The following is a 17,888-nucleotide window of genomic DNA, read 5'->3' as shown; positions in this document are numbered from 1 at the left end:
ACTAAAAATTTCACACTATCCAGCCAAAATTCACACTTGGAGAATTTTGCATAAAGGTGATGATCTCGTAATCGCTGAAGAACGATACGTAAATGCTGAGCATGATCTTCTTCATTCTTGGAGTAAATCAAAATATCGTCGATGAACACCACGATAGGCGCGTGTTCGAAATCTATCTCTGAGACTCCCTCAATCTCCTCTGGGTCTTCTTCTGCTGCAGGCTCGGATGGAACAACTGGGGGTATTGGCTGCTCATGGAGCATACCAATATGGTCCATAGCATCACCCAGCTCCATTTGGAGCTCGTGAACCTGCTCCTGAAGAAAAGCGATCACCGTGTTGCGCTGCACTATTTCAGCACCATGCTCTAGAACCTGAAGCTCGTACTGGGCAATGGCGTTATCTCTCCCAGCAATAGCCTCATTAAGCCCCTGAATCTGAGTGTCTCTCAGGCTAAGACCTCGCTGAAAAATCTAGGCCAAGTCCATCACCTGATCCATATGCCTCTGCTGAAGAGCCTGATAGTGGTACTGTGCATTCATATACCTAATCACCGCATGGATAGTCTCATCAGCCACATCTCCAACTAAATGACCAAAGTGGGTGGTCTTGAAAAGCCACTCTGCGTTGCCAGCATTGACTACCGAAATAAGCCAATAGGATAAGCGGCCACTTCATTCGGATGGTGCTCACAGAAGGTGGCAATAGCTTTGAGAGCTGCTGTCTTAAAAGCATCCACAAGGCGATATCCAACCACCTCAATCTCAATAGGCGGCCAAGTCAAAGTAGGATGCTGAGGAATGGTCATAGTGGCACTGCACTTCTGAACTCCATCCTCAGAAAACTGTCGACCCTTGTACCGGGGTGGTTCTGGGTAGTGGAAAATACGAAGCGTATCCCACAAAATCCTCGGAAAGCCCTCCCAGTACAGGCAATTAGTATGAGCATATCCATCATCATCCCAGAAGATACTCGGAAGGTCCGCCATCTGAATCCAAAAAGATTCAAATGTGAGTTATATAATTATCTCAAGGCTTCTCAAATAAAGCTTTTAAGAAGACTGCGGAAAAATGTGATTCTGATTCAAAAGATTATATGATTTCACAAGACTTAGGAAGTGAACAAACCACAATTGGTACTGGTTCATCATTTGAGATTCTATGGAATGAAAAGATCATTATGTCATCAAGATGGGGCTAAAGATGAAAGTATGACTCAAATCCATCTTTTACATCCAAGAAAGTCTAAGTGTTTCAACAAACATGCTCCTAATATGAAGTTTCAACTCAACTTACTATTTAACCATACTAAGACAAATACATGATGATCCATGCTAGAAATTCCTTAAAAAGACTCATGTAACAAATTCAAATCTTAGGAATCAAATCAAACATCATCAAACTATGCATGCTCGATCTATTCGCCCTCACAAGATAAACAATTGCCAACTATTGTTGGGCTTACGCGGTTAGTACGATGGCATAACATAGATACGTCTCTGCCTATAATATCTAATCGATAAATTCTAACCGTTCTTAACTTATTGAATCGCGGTTAGCGTACCTCCAGAAGATTGACAGAACATATATATGCATTGAACCTTTCATGCCAGCACTCATGAAAGCGTTCCCATACATTACTGCTCACTATAGAAGCGGCATCCATGCGTCCAACACTGCATGGATAGTGCTCATACGCTACCGAGGCAACATATTCACAGGGTACTTTTACTCCCAATATAATCGACCGATGGTCAGTATATTGGCAGTAGCTCAAGTAAGCCACTGCTTGAGCGCAGCGTTCGGTTCGCATCGCCGATGGGAAGGTCAGACTCCCTCAGCTGACTGAGTATACTTTACTCCCAATATAGTCAACTAATAGTTGGTATATTGGTAGCACCTCAAGTAAGCCACTGCTTGAGGGCAGCGTTCGGCTCGCATCACCGACGGGAAGGTCAGACTCCCTCAGCTGACTGAGGATCCTTACCTTCTTATCTTAGCGTAGGTGCGTCATTACAGAATTTAAAAGGTTGATTGTGCACAAAAGTAAGGTTTGACAGAATGTAAAGTGCTGGGAGTCAAATATAAATAAACCATAAGTAGATAGCCACCTAGTAACTCCCATAAATTTCCCTAGGGCTTTACATTCTAAGCACAATGCTTAACGAAACCAACGTAGTTTTATAAAAACTTTGTTGGTCCAATTTTATACTGAAATCAAATTTTAAGGTTCCAACACCTCTGGTGTACACTTGCAGCTCTGATACCAGCTGTGGCAGAACCACCTGAATTATCCCGGCTCAAGTGCGCTGGCCATCACCATAAAGGCAACACCGACTCAAATACACTTTAAACGGAACAATTCTTGGTCTGTCAGGTAACGTCCCGATACAACCACCGGATCTCGGATCGAACAAGGATACCCCGCACGAAGGCGAGTCCAAAGATATCACAACCATATATTTTACAACACAGGCATAGCAGTTATTACAACAAGTTCTAATCAACCATGGTAGAACTTTAGTCAAACATCAAGATTGATCATAATAATATTACTCTTATTACTCTGTGTGGCAAAGGGATCAAGTAGTCTCAATATCCGCGAGAGACGGATGATTCGAATCGGATTTCCAACCTTGCAAGGTAAACCTAACTCACACGTTTGGAACACCGTCGGGTCGTTCCCAAACAACCGTTGACCTTTCATTCCGGCTTGTGGATAGGGTCACTCTCCCGGACTACAGGGCAACAATTTCCTCCCTGCACCCGTGGTGTTGCGCAACATAAACATAAATAAAAACCTATCTCTAAGAGAGAGTGAAAGGTATATCCACTCACCGGTCCGATCAGCTACTAGGCTTACCACGTACCATATTTACGGCATGTGGCTAGTACGTTCAAACACTTAACCACCGCTACCACACACCGCAACCTTAGCAGAATTCATCAACATAGATGGGGTCTCACCCAAGGTCATGATATCGAACATGACCCCGTCCGACGTCCTTATAGTGATTGCAGAAAGTAAACAAGCAACTCCTATTAAGCTCGCGAGTGACAGGCAATCGCTCGACTTTTACCGGTCCTATAAGCTTAGCAATTACTCGAACTCAAATCTAGTGTTCAGTACATAGGTTCCTAGGATCATGCACCTAGGGTTTTCAATTCAAATCCTAAGAACTATAAATGCACAAGTAAGTAGTATATATAGTACATAATTTTGAAATACTGGGTTTATGTCCGGGGCTTGCCTTCGCGGTAGTCACTAGCTAGATCAGCCTTGGGCTCTTCCGGACTTTGGTCCGGGTCTTTAGTCAGTGTAATGGCGGTCAGCTGGGCTTCTTGATCAGCTCCTTCGGACTCCTGGATCAGCTCGTACGTTCCGCCCGCTAGAACAGTTGTATCTATATGTGATGCAAGAAACGGCATTACAAACATACACACTTTGCGATAAAGTTGCAGTCTAACAAATAGCAATCAAAACTTAGTATATGGGCAATCGTTTATAGAGTAGTTATTTAACATGTCTTACTACACAAAATAACATGATTAACCTCACAAGACAACTTGATTATCTTCACAAAGTAAGTTTTAGTTAGCTCATATAGCAAATAAACCATGGTTTGCTAAGAAATAAATAACTCAGCACACAAATAGCATTTAAATTCAAAAAAATTACTTCAAATAGGAAGTACAGAGTGCAATCTATCCTGTAAATGTCATACCATTTCATGTAGCCAATTATTCAGAATAAAATATTTACTCAAACATCACTTAGAACAAGATTAAATTCTAAAGAACAAACTATAAAACTTATGAAGCTCAAAATTTCTTAGAACAGGCTTCATATGTTTATGAACGTCCTATAAATTTTTCAGAATTTATCTAGGCATAAAACAGAAGTAATAATTTTGACAATTTTAAACCACATATGAAAAAACTAATTAGTACAAAAAGTTGTATAACATTTGTGGTTCCTATATATTTATAGACATGAACATATGTCCAAAATAGAGTTCTACAAAAATTCTCAGATTTTTCTAATCAAGGAAACTATTTACTATAATTAAAGCCTACTTGACAAGCATTAAATCAAAGATATAGTTAAACAGATCTAAAATTTCTCAAAATTGTGAAACAGCAATATTTTAGTGGCATACATGCATGGAAAAAGTTTCACCCTAAGAACTTCAATATTTCTACCAGCACAAATACATTAGTAAAACTAGTAGATCTAGGAATCTTGAAACTTTGACCTAGTTAATGATGTCAAAAAGGTTTCATATTTTTACCAGGCACTAGTAACACTGCAAAATACATTCTAGCCAAAAATCACATGAAGTTATTGAGTACAACTCCTAGAATAATTAAAGCCTAATTATTATATTCTTTTTCTTGGATTAATATGCATGCCAAAACTGAAGATATGTGTGTAACAAAACTTGTAGGCCTTGTAACAAGGATTTCAAAACATTTAGATTTGTATTTTTCTAATTTTTCTACGAATTTCTAGGTATTTTCAAAATTCAGCCTAGAAACAAAAGAGAAGGAATTGAAATCTTGCAGACAGGCCCCGAGAAAGAAAAAGATGCTTGCAAATAGGCCCTTGGCCGGAGTCAGAGCAGAGAGAGGAGTTTGACCGGCTGATTCCGGCGGCTCTGGTCATCGGCGGCGAGGGTGGAGGGGCTGGGGAGCCATAGGGCGCCAAGCGCTACCTGCTGATGGGTTTGGGCCGAGGAGGAGGCGGCCGGAGGAGGTTCGTCGACGGCGAGCAGCAGCGGTCGGCGTACGGGATCGGCGGCGAGGGGGTTCTGGTGAAGGATAGGCGACGAGGAGAGGTCGGGGAGCTGCGCGAGAGTGAGGTGGAGCTGATGGCGGGGTCTGCGTGGGCGGAGGAGGTCTGGAATGGCGGGTCGACAATGAGCTCGAGCTCGCCGGCGTTTCGGTGGACGACGGCGGCGTTCTGGGGTTTGGGGCAGGGAACTGGCGAGGTAGTGAGGGGAATAGGTTGTGGGGATTCTCCTAGTGCTGAGGCGTGCGAGAGATGGGGAAGCCGGGCTCTTTCTCGAGCTCGCCACGGCGGTGGCGAGGTGGCGGCCACGGAGCTCGACTGGGCGGCGTGGCAAGGGGAGGAGGGATCCAGCGCTGGGTGGAGTGGGGCCAGGAGGTCTCGGGGGTGCCGTGTGTGGCGGTGGAGCAGTACGAGGTGGCCTGCAGCCATCCTCGGTGGCTGGCGGCGCTACACTGTGCCGGCAGCAAGCGAAGCTGAGAGGGAGAGAGGTGGGAGATGACTGCTGGACTTGTCTGTAATTTCTGAAAAATTCAGGGATCCTACTGTAAAACAAAAATAACTCCTAAACTAGGGCTCAAATGAAAACGTGACCAACATGAAAGTTGTTCAACTTTTCTAGATCTACAACTTTGGTGTTGTGCAAAAATTGATTTGATCAAAGGTTAAAGAGTTATTTTGAAAACATGGCAAGGATTTTGAATTTAATGGACTTTTGTCTTTTCCAAAGCAAATCCACCTTAAATTTAGACTGAAATGTAAAATTTTCTGCCATGTAATGATTGCACTGAATTTTACAAATAAACCCTCCACAAAAGCAACATTTGCACACCCTATTCAAATTAAATTATAGAAAGGACCTTGCATCAAATCATATTTACACAATTAACCTTATATTTTTAAAATAAGACCCTTGCTCACACAATTTAAGCACATGATGCATAAAATAAATACAGTTCTACTGTGCAGACACCTAGGGTGTCACAATGTTCTCGTTCATCGCTTAAGCCGATTCCAAAGAATCAGCAAGAACAAGCCCGTTTCACTTTTGATATTTCTAAGTGTGATCGTATATTTGATGAATTATTTAGAAGCGGAAACATCAAGTTGTCTCATGTCATACCGCTGCTTGAGGAGCTGAAGCGGCATGCATATTGAAAGTGGCATAATACTTTTTCTCATGCAACTAATGATTGCAATATCTTTCGTCGAAAAATCAAATCGGCCGTTAATGAAGGACGATTGGTAATGCATGAGGTAAAAGATGACAATGCATCATTCCCTGTCCATACGGTTGATTTGGATAATGTCAAGGTACTCATTCGGCCGGAACAAGCCGAAGGAGAAAAATGTAAAAATATTATCATTGGTGAGCCAAGGCCGAAAAATATCAATGACAAGATTCAGGCTAGGGAAGTGACGATGGAGAAGACTCCTGATGGAAAGGAGTCACTGAAGATCACTATAAAAGCTTCAAGACCCGGGGGGCAAGAAAGTTGCTCTCAAAAGACGAGTCGGCCTGCAACTCAGGCACGACCGGTCAGACAAAAGGTCGGCCCAGAACTTTCAAGCCTAAGCGCCCGGAAGGAGGTACTCGGAAGGTTAATATGTCGAAGGTGCATGGGAGTTCTACAAAGCAGAAGCTCACCTTCGCTCAGCTACTGCACAAGTACACAAAGGCCGTTCCAAAAGATCGGCCACTAAAAAAAGAACCAAGTTCACCTTCACGCCAAGGCAAGCGTTCTTCTCCTAGGGGAGAATCCAGCAAGCGTAGGGATGATAGCACTACATTATTCCCTCCTTAGAAGGTGTACGCTACTACACTGTCGGTGTCACCGGCATCGGGTTTTTCTTATCCTACATGGGGGCATGAAGGAATTTGGATATATTGTTATCCGATGCTATACCCACCATCTCACCACAAGGAGGAGGATCACAGAAGGCCTATGTTCGGCAAGGTTGCATGACCAGTGCATGACTGATTGAGATCCAACCAATCAGGTCAGAGGCGGCAGCCAGCACCGGTCAGACCGGTCGCCACTGACCGGTCAGAGCGGCCTCATTAGAGGCCGGGCAAAGCTCATTCTCCGAGACAGGTTTAACGTGTCAAGGAGAAGAAAGAAGAGGTACAACCCACTATTGATCCAGAGAAAACTAAAGCCAATGATGTTCTGCATATCGGCAATATCAAAGTGGTTGTCAATGATGCGGGTACAAGACCGATGGTTTTTGGTAAATCGGTCAATCCTCCTATCCAGAGGCCGATCATGGATAATGATCATGAGGACAGCAGCAGTAATTCAATATCAAAGTACTTTCAACCAAGGTGGTGTCCTCCAGGGTTGACTCGTACTCAAAGACGAAAGTTGCAGCGCCTACGTGCTCAGGAGAAGAAGGACCAAGAGTTCAAGAGGCTGAGGGATAAACAATTCAACAACTACAGACCTATGGTCCCTCAGGGAAAGGTATGGAGAGTCAAAGGAGTTGACCAGCCAGCATGATTGGTCGAACCGCCTCAGGCGACCGGTCTGACCGGTACAAGCGACCGGTCTGACCGCCCGGAGCAACCGGTCAGATCGGTTGAGGTTGCAGCAGAACAGAAAGCCGAATTGGAATTGCCTGTTTTGGCTCTTTGCGATGGAGAAACACCGCTAGCATTCTCGGTACAAGGCAATGAGGAGCTAGTGGAACATGAGACTACACCAAAAACACAACGATATGGGGCTCAACGACATTTAAGTGCTCGGGGGGTAAAATATTGGCAAATGATAATTTACCTCATGAAGTTTCTATGCAACAGATCAGTTTGCAAGGGGCTCTCAAGACTTTGATTATGTATTTGTCTTGAGCTGGTTGAAAATTGTAACATCAGTAGATAAAAGCCGAATTATAATTTTTTCAATTCGAGCTAGAAAATTGGCAAACTGTTAGTAATGAAGCATGTTGAGGCTCCTACCTGTGAGAAAGACTTGAAGAAGTTCTTGGGCAAGGTGAATTTCTTGAGAAGATTTATATCTAACTTGTCTGGTAAGATCGATGCTTTTACTCCTATCCTTCGGTTAAAGAATGAAACCGAATTTACTTGGGGGGCAGAACAGCAAGAGGCTTTTGAAAAGTTCAAGGTTTATTTGTCTTCAACACCTGTGCTCAAGGCACCTAGGAGAGGGGTTCCTTTCAGGCTTTATGTGGCTGTTGAAGATAATGTCGTTGGGGCTGTTTTGACTCAAGAACCGAAGACAAGGAGTATGTCATCACTTATATAAGCCGACGACTTATTGATGCGGAGACAAGGTATACTTTTACTGAGAAGTTATGCTTGTCTCTCTATTATGCTTGTACCAAATTGAGGCATTATCTACTATCTAGTACTTGCATAGTAGTATGTCAAACAGATGTGCTCAAGCGCATGTTACAAAAGATGATTTTAAATGATAGAATCGACGAGTGGGCTTATGCTTTAATTGAATATGATTTGGCTTGTGAATCCTTGAAATCTATGAGAGGCCAAATTGTACCAGATTTCATTGTTGAGCATCGGATTAATGATAAGCATGATTTGTAAGTCGGCTATGTTACTTGCACACCATGGAAATTATATTTCGATAGATCGGTTTGTGATGATGATCAAGGAATTGGTGCTGTCTTGATTTCTCCAAGTGGTGGTATTTTTGAGTTCTCAAACCGATCAAAAGAGGATTGCACAAATAAACAAGTTGAGTATGAAGCGGTCTTATTTGGCTTGGAATTTCTGCAATTTATGGGCGTGAAACATGTTAAAGCCTTTGGTGATTCACTTTTGGTGGTGCAACAAGTATTCAAGGTATGCTAATGATACAATGGATATTTAAATGCATATCTTGACAAGTGCCTCAATGTTATTTCTTCCTTTGATGAATTTGTTATAAGATATATATATGTGAAGGGCCACGACCGATTGAGGGTATTCCCAATCGAATCAATACAAAAACCGCATTACTTTTTATCTCTCAAACCCTAGCCTTTTCCAACCCTAGATTGCTTTCTTCCTTCGTCTCGACGGCGTTTCAAGACATTCTGAGTGGTCTGCTGACCTCAGAGCAACCCTACGTTGACGAGCTTCGACGGGGTCCCTCCCGAGCTCGCTGTTCTAGGTATTCGCGAGCTCCCTGCTTGCACCGGTCAGACCGGTCGGCGAAACCGTTCAAACCGGTCCGCCCAGGGTTTTGGCTGTGTTGATCGTTTTGACTGTCATTGTGCGTTCTAGCGCATTCGAGTGTGTTGGCGCGATTCTGTGTCAACAGATTGGGGCTCTGGTTATGGCCGATTCCATTCTACTGCAATCCAAATACACAGATCCTAAAACATTGTTACTTGATTTTCTTTCGTTGGTCATCTTACTATTACTAATTATAGAGACTTCTTTTAAGTATCCATGTAAAGCCACCTAGATCCTAGGTGGACAATTAAAAAAAGAGAAAATTTAAAAATTCTCAAAAAATAAGAAACATCCAACCATCAATCCAACAACTATAATCATAATAGTCGTTGGATTTCTTATCTTTCTTAATAAATTACCCACCTCTATCATTATAAAAATAGACTAAAGTAACCCTTTAAATATATATCTAAATTACCCACCTCTACCACAATAAAAGAAATCTAAAGTAACCCCCCTAATCATCATGTAAATTACCCCCAAATGTCATTATAAAAATAATGCAAATAATCCTCTAAATTTGCATATAAATTATCCAGTTATATCATTATTAAAATTTAAAGTAACCGCTAAATCTGAATCTAAATTATATTACTGTATTACAAAATATTTAAATTCACCACTATAAAATTATAAATATACCATGTGTCACCATGTATTCATGTACGATAAAAGAGATAAGAATACTAATTCACCAACAAATGGTTCAATTAAATATATATCAAACGCATACAGAGGCGTTATGCAAAATGAAATCTATTGCAACAAGATAATGATAATATGTATTTTTTAGAGTATATTTTAGAATATTTAATAAAAGGAAGAGAGCGTGAGATATAATTATAGTTATTAGCTATAATCTTTATTTTTTATATGAATTCTAATTAGCTTGTGTGGGGCACGGGTTGATAGGCTAATATATTTTAATTATTAGTCCACGTCACCTGATTGAGCTGAGTTTGATATTTTTTTAGCCTTGACACCCATTTCTTGAATATTTGCATATTACCCTCTAAATATTTTCATCGAGCCCCAAATTTGACCGTGATTATTAATCTTGATCCAAATATTTTCATATTACCCCCTCAATATTTTACCTTTATCAGTTCGTGATTATTCTTATTCTCCTCCACCTTCGCTCCTCCCCGCCCGCCTGTCCGTCGTCCTCCCTAGCACCGAACGGCCATCATCCGTCCAACCCTAGCTCAAGCCCTAGCACCAATAAGCTCCACACTCCTTTGATTCGTGCAGCGAGTACCGGAGGACGGACCGCGGCGCCCACAATTCATTGAATTTTTATTTTTTAAAATATTATTTTTATGATAAATATGGATTAATACCCTGGATAAGAGGAATTCCAGAACCAGACCTGAATTAGGTAATTTCGTCTACCCTGTAGACGAAATTTAAATTTCATCCATCTAGCAAACGAAATTAGGTAATTTCATCTACTGTAGACTAAATTTAAATTTGTCTTCTGACCAATCGATCGATTTGAACGTGGGCCACAATATTTCATCCAATGCGTTGACGAAATCTAATTTTGTCTTACGGTTGGACGAAATCAGTGCAAATTTTGTTGATTTTGTCCACCCATTACTACACCCGTTATTCCGTCCAAATTTTGTTGATTTCGTCCACCCACTACACCCGTTATCCCGTCCAAATTTTGTTGATTTCGTGCACCCACTACACCCGTTATCCTGTCTTCTCTTACACGTCCCTCTCTCACCGCTCCCTCTCTCTCATCCATTCCTCTCGGCGGGTGGGTGCAGCAGCAGGGTGCGGCGGATGAAAATTGAGATTTCGTCCACCAGTTTTGTGGAGCACTACAAAGGATACATTTGTTTTTTTTGAGAAAACATAACCAACCTATTCAAGTTCCAACTGAAAAAATATGAACTTCAGGATGCAGAAAGTAAAAACCCTACAAAATAAAGAGTACAAAATAAAAAAAAACTATCCAAAATGTTTATCGTCCGCATGATCAACCTACCTATAAGTCGAAAAGTTGTATGCAAAAACAATAACTCTACGGCGACAAATGTTCAAAACAACAACAAAAAGGTCTAAATTGAAAAAAATAAAGCAAACTAAATTTTGCGTGCTGGGTAGACGAAAATTATAGATTTTGTCTACCCGGTGGATGAAAATTGAGAGTTCGTCCACCGGGTAGACGAAATCTATTTTCGCCTAAAAATTAGATGAAATTACAATTTTGTCATGCACAATTACAATTTCGTCATGCACAACGAACTAATGCATGGACGAAAATATATATTTCGTCTAATGGTTGGATGAAATATATTTTCGTCCATCTAGAGGATGAAATTTTTGTATTCTGTCCGTTTGGAAGACGAAATCGGCAAATTTCGTCGGCTGGGCGGACGAAATTTAAATTTCGTCCGCTGGGCAGACGATACAGATCTAATTCTGGAGTTCCTCATAGGAGTATTAATCCAAAATTACCATAAAAATCATATTAAAAAAATAAAAATTCCAATTCATCACCCTTCGCGGCAATATTCCGGTGCGGCATGGCCACAGGCGAAGGTGGCTCTGTATCTCTTCCCCCATGGGCCCTTCCTCCCACATTTTTTTAGGCAAAGGATAAAATCGGTCTACAATTAATATCCACATGGTGGATATATACATTCAAAATGAACGCAAGAGTTCTTAGACTACAAACCTCAAATGAGGGGATAAAAATACAAGAAACCAAACTTTAAAACAAAGAAAAAAAAACTAAAAGACTAAGGTTTAGTCTTCTTCATTTGAAACGCGAACGAAGAAGAAAAATGAATGCCATCACTTCCAGCGAGGATCACGAGGCCTCGACCCACGCATCCCGTGCTCACAATTCATGACCTGATGGAAAGGTGAATACTCTGAATGGGTGAAACATGCATGGCCAATTCAGCAGATGTGATTATTTGGCATTGTTCTCTCGCCAATAGCACTGCTGCAATAAAGAGATCAGAGTTTATGCGTGTGTATCAAAGAAGGCAAGCTTCATGAAGCAGTGGTTGGTCCATTTTTGTGTGGAATTTTTTTTAGGAAAGGATAGGCACATATTTAAATGAATAACCAGTACATTCTTGTGTTATGTTCTCTCTTCTGGTCCATAGAAGTGCAGATGGAGCACAACACGTCAACACCAGTGCTGCAAGCTGAGGGGGATAAATCATGTTTTCCATTTTTTCCCCATGAGAGGTAAAACATTTCATCTTGATTGAAGGAGAGATTATCAGTTATCAGGTCCATTTCAATGTCTTTGCTATGTCAGGCTTGGGGTGCGTCGAGAGCTCTCCTATTACAACCCAAACCCAGTGTAATTTATTGAATGTTTCCGCTTCTCAAGATTTTTAATGGAATGGCATCGACTAGTGTGTGTGTGTGTGTGTGTGTAAAGATGCTACTTTCAGTGTCAGTTAACCCAAAAGTTCCAGTCATGTGTGAACAGTGATCATAGAAGTGTCCACCATTGACGTCAGACAAGTCATGTCCATCTCCTCATAGAGTGATAATACTATTGTTTCATACACTCAGATGCAGCGCTTTGTAGCAATATTCATTTGTTCTTGTATAGATCGAGCCACGGCATAAATCTGGACACAACCTGCACTTCTACTACGATGTCTGGTGTGAAAGCCAGATTTTGTTACATTGGCAGATTCTGTTCTTGACTAAAGCAGTGCCATTTGCATGAAAGATGGGAGTTGGATGTGCATATCTGAATTTCTGCTCATACCCGATATTTTAGTTAAGGGCAGAATCTCTGTTTATACCAGGAATTCAGTTCAGTTTCAGTGCATGATAATTTAAGTGAGTGATTGTCATGTATATGCTTTACGCTGGAGAGGGGAACGATATAGACCCTCCAGAGTTTCCAAGAGCAAAGCTGATCGAGGAAGCAATGCATTAAGTATCTTGGTCTGGTAAGAAATGTTGCACAATTGCTTCCTATGTTTATTTAGAACTCATGCCACATACCCTTCCTCAAAGTATCTGTCAGAAACTAATGATTGCTCAACTATCTCTGTACTGCAACATCATCTTTTTCCTCAAGTTTGACTTGTAAGAAATATGTTCTTCAAATCAAAACATGTATTGAATATTATTGCTATTACTATAAAATTAGTTCATATATGATATATGAACTGCATGTGGTGCAGCCTCAGGACTAAATTATAATTATTCTAAACATGAATAAGTTCGAGCATTAATTGTTCTGCTACTGTCCATACTATTATTAACTTAAACCATGAACCATGGTCATTAATGGAAGTATGTTGACTTTAAAATACTTCACATATTCAAGCACAGCAAAAGGAATTTCTTTTTAGCAAACTTATTATTTTCTTGATATAAAACCTCCCACTTGGTTCCAAGCTCTAACATTTATCCAATGTCTTGCGGCAAGAGCGTGAGCACTATGAATATGTCATTAATGAGGGAAAGATTATATGTAAAGGGACTAAAGGGACTAAATGGATTTTTGTTATGAGCACAGCAAAATAACGGAGCCTGATACTACAGACCACTATCATGATGGCATTTCTATAAATAACGGAGACCGCATAATTAATATGGCAAGTAAATTAGAGCTTGAGACAGACGTAATAACTGCATTGGAGAGACAATCGCTCCAACAAATTTAGAGGTCACATAGAGATGTCTCAACATCCACTCTTCCACTCTTCCCAACTTGCAAAGTGCATCTATTATTGCTCCGTAGCTGACTGCATTAGGACTCGACCCTTGCTGCCTCATTTGGTCAAAGATATGCATTGCCTCATTTATCATACCACCTTTACCATATGCATAGATAATTATATTGAAGATATGATGATTAGGTGAAATACCATTTCCTGCCATTAAATCCAAGAGACCATGCATATCAGAAAGAGCACCTATGGTGGCATACCCATGAAGCAGAGTGCTATATGTAGTTACATTAGGTTTTATGTCCTTTTCAATTATAGAATCAAACATCTTTCTAGCCTCTGTGCATCTTCCACTCTTGCAATGATAATCCAGCAACAAATTACATGTGACAACATCTGGCTGATGACCATGTGCGGACATTTCTTTGAGCATTCGAGCCACCTCTTTCCCTTATCGTGAAGAGCAATATCCATGGATCAGACAATTATATGTTCGATTATTTGGCTTGACACGTTTATAAATCATCTGCTGAAGGACACCCTCAGCCCTATCAACCGCTTGAGCTTTGCACAAGCCATCAATGACTATGCTGTAGGTCACAACAGTTGGCAAAATCCCCCGGTCATCCATTGCACTAAATAGGCTGTAAGCTCTGTCCACATGGCCATCTCTAAACAAGCCATTGACGACGGTATTGTACGACACGACATTTGGTGGGCAGCTACCACCTCCATCATCTGCCATCATGTGGAGCAGCTCAAGTGCCTCCTCAGCTCCCTTTTCGTCGCACAAACCCTTTAGAACTGTGGTGTATGAAACTACATCTGGCGCGCAGCCAAACTCGGGCATTCGTTAGCTCAATATCTCCATGGCCTCACCCGCCTCTCCTTCGGGAGCTGGACCAGAGTATGTACGGAGAACCGCCCTCTTAATGAATGCCATAACTACAAAATTAAATAAAAAACAAAGTCAAATTAGAAACAAAGGCTCAAACGAACCTTCGATCAACCTCGCTGTCTGTTTAGTGCGAGCCATGAGCCGCAAAGTTACTTACACCGAAGAAAACGAGCAGCTTCACCGCGCACGAAACCAGAACCTTCGGACAAAGTGCTTTATAGCAAAAAGCGACGAAGGAAAGCAAAGCTAGAGAGGGCACAGGTTTTACCCCCCCCCCTCCTCCGCTTATATAGGCGGTGAAAAGGAATAGTTCCAGCGGTAAAACCGAGGAGACGGCAGCCCAAGCGGCGCAATCAGAGAACGACACGTATACAACAAAAACCGACCATTGCAGCCGACGGTTCGGGAGACATTTTTCCTCGGGAGCTTCCCGAAGGTTACACGCAATCTTCTTCATTAACAAGGGTTCGGACCGTCGGCTTCGGACCTCGCCCTCGAGGGGCTGCTGTTGGGGATTGGACCTCCGGGACAAGCTCCTACCCTCGGAAATGCTCCCTAACTCTTTTACAGGGCTCCAACGAGAGGAGGGTAAGCGTACCCGAAGGTGACGAAGGATCACTCAGAAGCACAGGCTTAAAGACCAAGACCTTCGGTGACAACCTTCGGTGGGCGAAGGAAACAAACCGCCGGTCGGGAGCAAAAGGTCTAAGAGCAAGACCTTCGGCGCTCACCTTCGGGAGACGAAGGTGACAAACGGCTACCCGGAAGCATAAGCTCGAAGGCCAAGACCTTCGGGGAAAGAGATCACCGCCGGGAGCGAAGATGACGGTTGTTTGCTCGTTCATGGAACCTTCATGGCTCAAACTCCCGGAGGTACCCGAAGATTGTTGTAACCTTCGTCGGTTGTAGACATGTGAGTAAAATGTGAATATGTGAGAAGGTCGAATTTGTACACCTCCCGAATACGTGAGAAGGTCGGATTTATGAACCTCTCACCTTGTAATTTCATCCAGGAACCGGCTAAGAGTGAGCTGTAAATGAGTTGGGAAGGGGCAATTTAGGAAACCCTGGCCGAGGGCTAGGGGTATAAATAGTCCCCCTCTCTCCACAGTGTAAAGGGTTGAATTTTCTAATTATTATTGGAGAGTTCGACATCTGTTTTCATTGTCATCTTTCCTACTGTTCATGCTCCCTGTCTGGGCATCTAAGAAGCAAAGATCCCAACAAGGGCGAGGCCGATGGAGGCGAAACCAAGCTCCAAGCGTCCCATGCGGCAGAAGCAACCGATGAGGATGCTGTAGGTGAACCCATCGGGAGCCACCTTGTTTGGGAAGGCACGGGCCATCCGGTTGAAGAGGGAGACGACGAGCACAGAGGTTGAGGAGCCCCTTCCCTGGGCGCGAGAGACGACGGTGAGGAGCTTGTTGAAGGCGTGAACCGAGGCGGGCCTGGCAACCAGGAGCAATTCGTCGAACAGCATGACGGCGTCGTCGAGGCCGGGGCTTCCCGAGTGGAAGCGGCTGATGATGACGTGCTCCAGCTCCAAGCACCGGCCAAGGGCCGCGCCCACGCGACGGGACATGCTGCCGCCACGCGAGATCGATGCGGGCTCGTGGCCAGGTGAGACGAACAGCCTCCGATTCTGGTTCGGTGGGTGGCGGAGCAGCGCGTGCTGCGGCATGGAGTGGGCGAGTGGAATTGGATTGCTACCGGCGGCGGCGGTTTATGCTGGTTGAGGCGGCGGGGCGCCGGACGTCAGGTGCCGCCGGGCGGTGGCCGTCCGTCGCGATGTGACGAACAGAAACAGAGTGCACGATCAGATGGGAGTTCGAGAGGCCATGGGCCCATGGGTGTGTATGATGGCGGACCCACCGGAGCAGCGCCAGTTGACGCCGCCCAAGAACGGGTGCGGCTTGATGGCCGTGGCAACCCGCTGATTCAGTTCTTTGCATTTTGATTGTTCTTGATGGTCCGAGGGCACCGCCGTCGCCGTCGCCGCACACAGTTCAGCTGACTCCACCTTCTTGATCGCTTGTCCGTACCCGTCGGAGCACGAGCAGGGGCGCGCACCGTGCACGTACGCGCTGCCGGCGCAGATGGAGGTGGCGCGTGCGCCGGAAGGTTTCCTGATGCCGCACCACATGTACCGCGGCCGGCGGCCGGCGGCGGCGACAGGAGGAGGACCTGGACCCCGCCGCACCCGCATCATGCGCACCGCGCCCCACGAGTTCTACGGCGGCGCGATGGTGGCCACGCCCAGCGTGGACCTCGACGTCGACGATGGCGGCTCGGCCCCCACTTATTTCACCGCGCGGCTCTCCACGAGCGGCGGGTTCCGCAGCCAGCGCCGTGGCGGGCCTGCCGGAGATGATGGCGACCACGGGCGGCGACGGCGAGGAGACCTGCTGCGCGGTGTGCCGGGAGGGGTACGAGGCCGGCGACGCGCTGAGGACGATGCCGTGCGCGCCCGTGTTCCACGGGGAGTGCATCGTGGAGTGGCTCTCGGTCAGCAGCTTCTGCCCGCTCTGCCGCTTCAAGCTGCCCACCCAGGCGGAGGAGGACGCCGCCGCCCAACACCAACAGCCGGCAAGCCAGCTGGGATAGATGATGACGGTCGGGTCGTGTCATGTCAGTGGCACAATGCAACGCTAGTTCGCATCTGATGACTAGTATCTGTGACGTGCACGCGTGATTTTTTGCAGGACTACTACTAGATGTCTTAGTTGATGCAAAAGTGCGTTGATTTGATTCCTTGCTTGTTCATTCGACCCCGCGCTTACCGCGGTGCTGATGCTTCCAGTTGAAAGTTGTAGCCTATCTTGGAAGCAGAACAGCTTCAAATTTCTTGTTGAGCGGTACTACAGATTTCATATTGTATCAAAGCTGTATCCCTCCTTTTGTCGCCCATTTGTTGCGTACTATTTTTCTCGTTGAGTGAAAGTGGATGAAGTGATTTTATCATGAGATGCTGTGTGCGGCCGGCTTTGTGCTGTTTGTGTACCTATTATTTTGATCATCCCGGCTTCGATGGCCAGCCAAGTTCAGATATTGTCTTTTTTTTTGAGATAGATGTTCAGATATTGTCTTGCACTTCTGGCAACGTGACTAAACTGCCGTATTGTCGACCAAGCAACTGGAATGAGTATCCTTACCCCTGGAGCTGGCAGGGAGTTGGTGGTGATCAAGGAGAACATGGATGGGTAGGGCAGTTGGCGAAAACCTCATTCCACATCCACTTGCAGTCACCAAACTTGTCCTAGCCGTCGATCCGAGTTGTGGACCCCATAAACTGTTGTGGCAGCCAGTATAATAGTCATCGTTAGTGTGTTCCAGCGATGAG

The 17,888-nt window shown here is 44.1% G+C and overlaps 1 protein-coding gene and 1 pseudogene across 1 annotated transcript; one reads left to right on the top strand and one right to left on the bottom strand.

Annotated features, from left to right (window-relative positions):
• Positions 1–13,567: 13,567 nt before the first annotated feature.
• On the bottom strand, positions 13,568–14,593 carry LOC120646514 (annotated as a pseudogene).
• A 2,235-nt stretch (positions 14,594–16,828) lies between these two features.
• Positions 16,829–17,152, top strand: LOC120646513 (E3 ubiquitin-protein ligase RDUF1-like). Its single transcript, XM_039923064.1, has one exon. It carries the CDS (start codon positions 16,829–16,831, stop codon positions 17,150–17,152), a length of 324 nt encoding a protein of 107 aa, XP_039778998.1.
• Positions 17,153–17,888: the final 736 nt, after the last annotated feature.

Source organism: Panicum virgatum, chromosome 8K, assembly GCF_016808335.1.
Source record: "Panicum virgatum strain AP13 chromosome 8K, P.virgatum_v5, whole genome shotgun sequence".
In the NCBI taxonomy this organism is placed as follows: domain Eukaryota; kingdom Viridiplantae; phylum Streptophyta; class Magnoliopsida; order Poales; family Poaceae; genus Panicum; species Panicum virgatum.
The sequence above is the reverse complement of the archived record's forward strand: the minus strand, read 5'-3'. Positions and strand labels throughout refer to the sequence as shown.

What these genes read in the sequence shown, in the direction of transcription:
- LOC120646513 (XM_039923064.1), top strand. Translation starts at nt 16,829, where the DNA reads ATGGCGGCTCGGCCCCCACTTATTTCACCGCGCGGCTCTCCACGAGCG.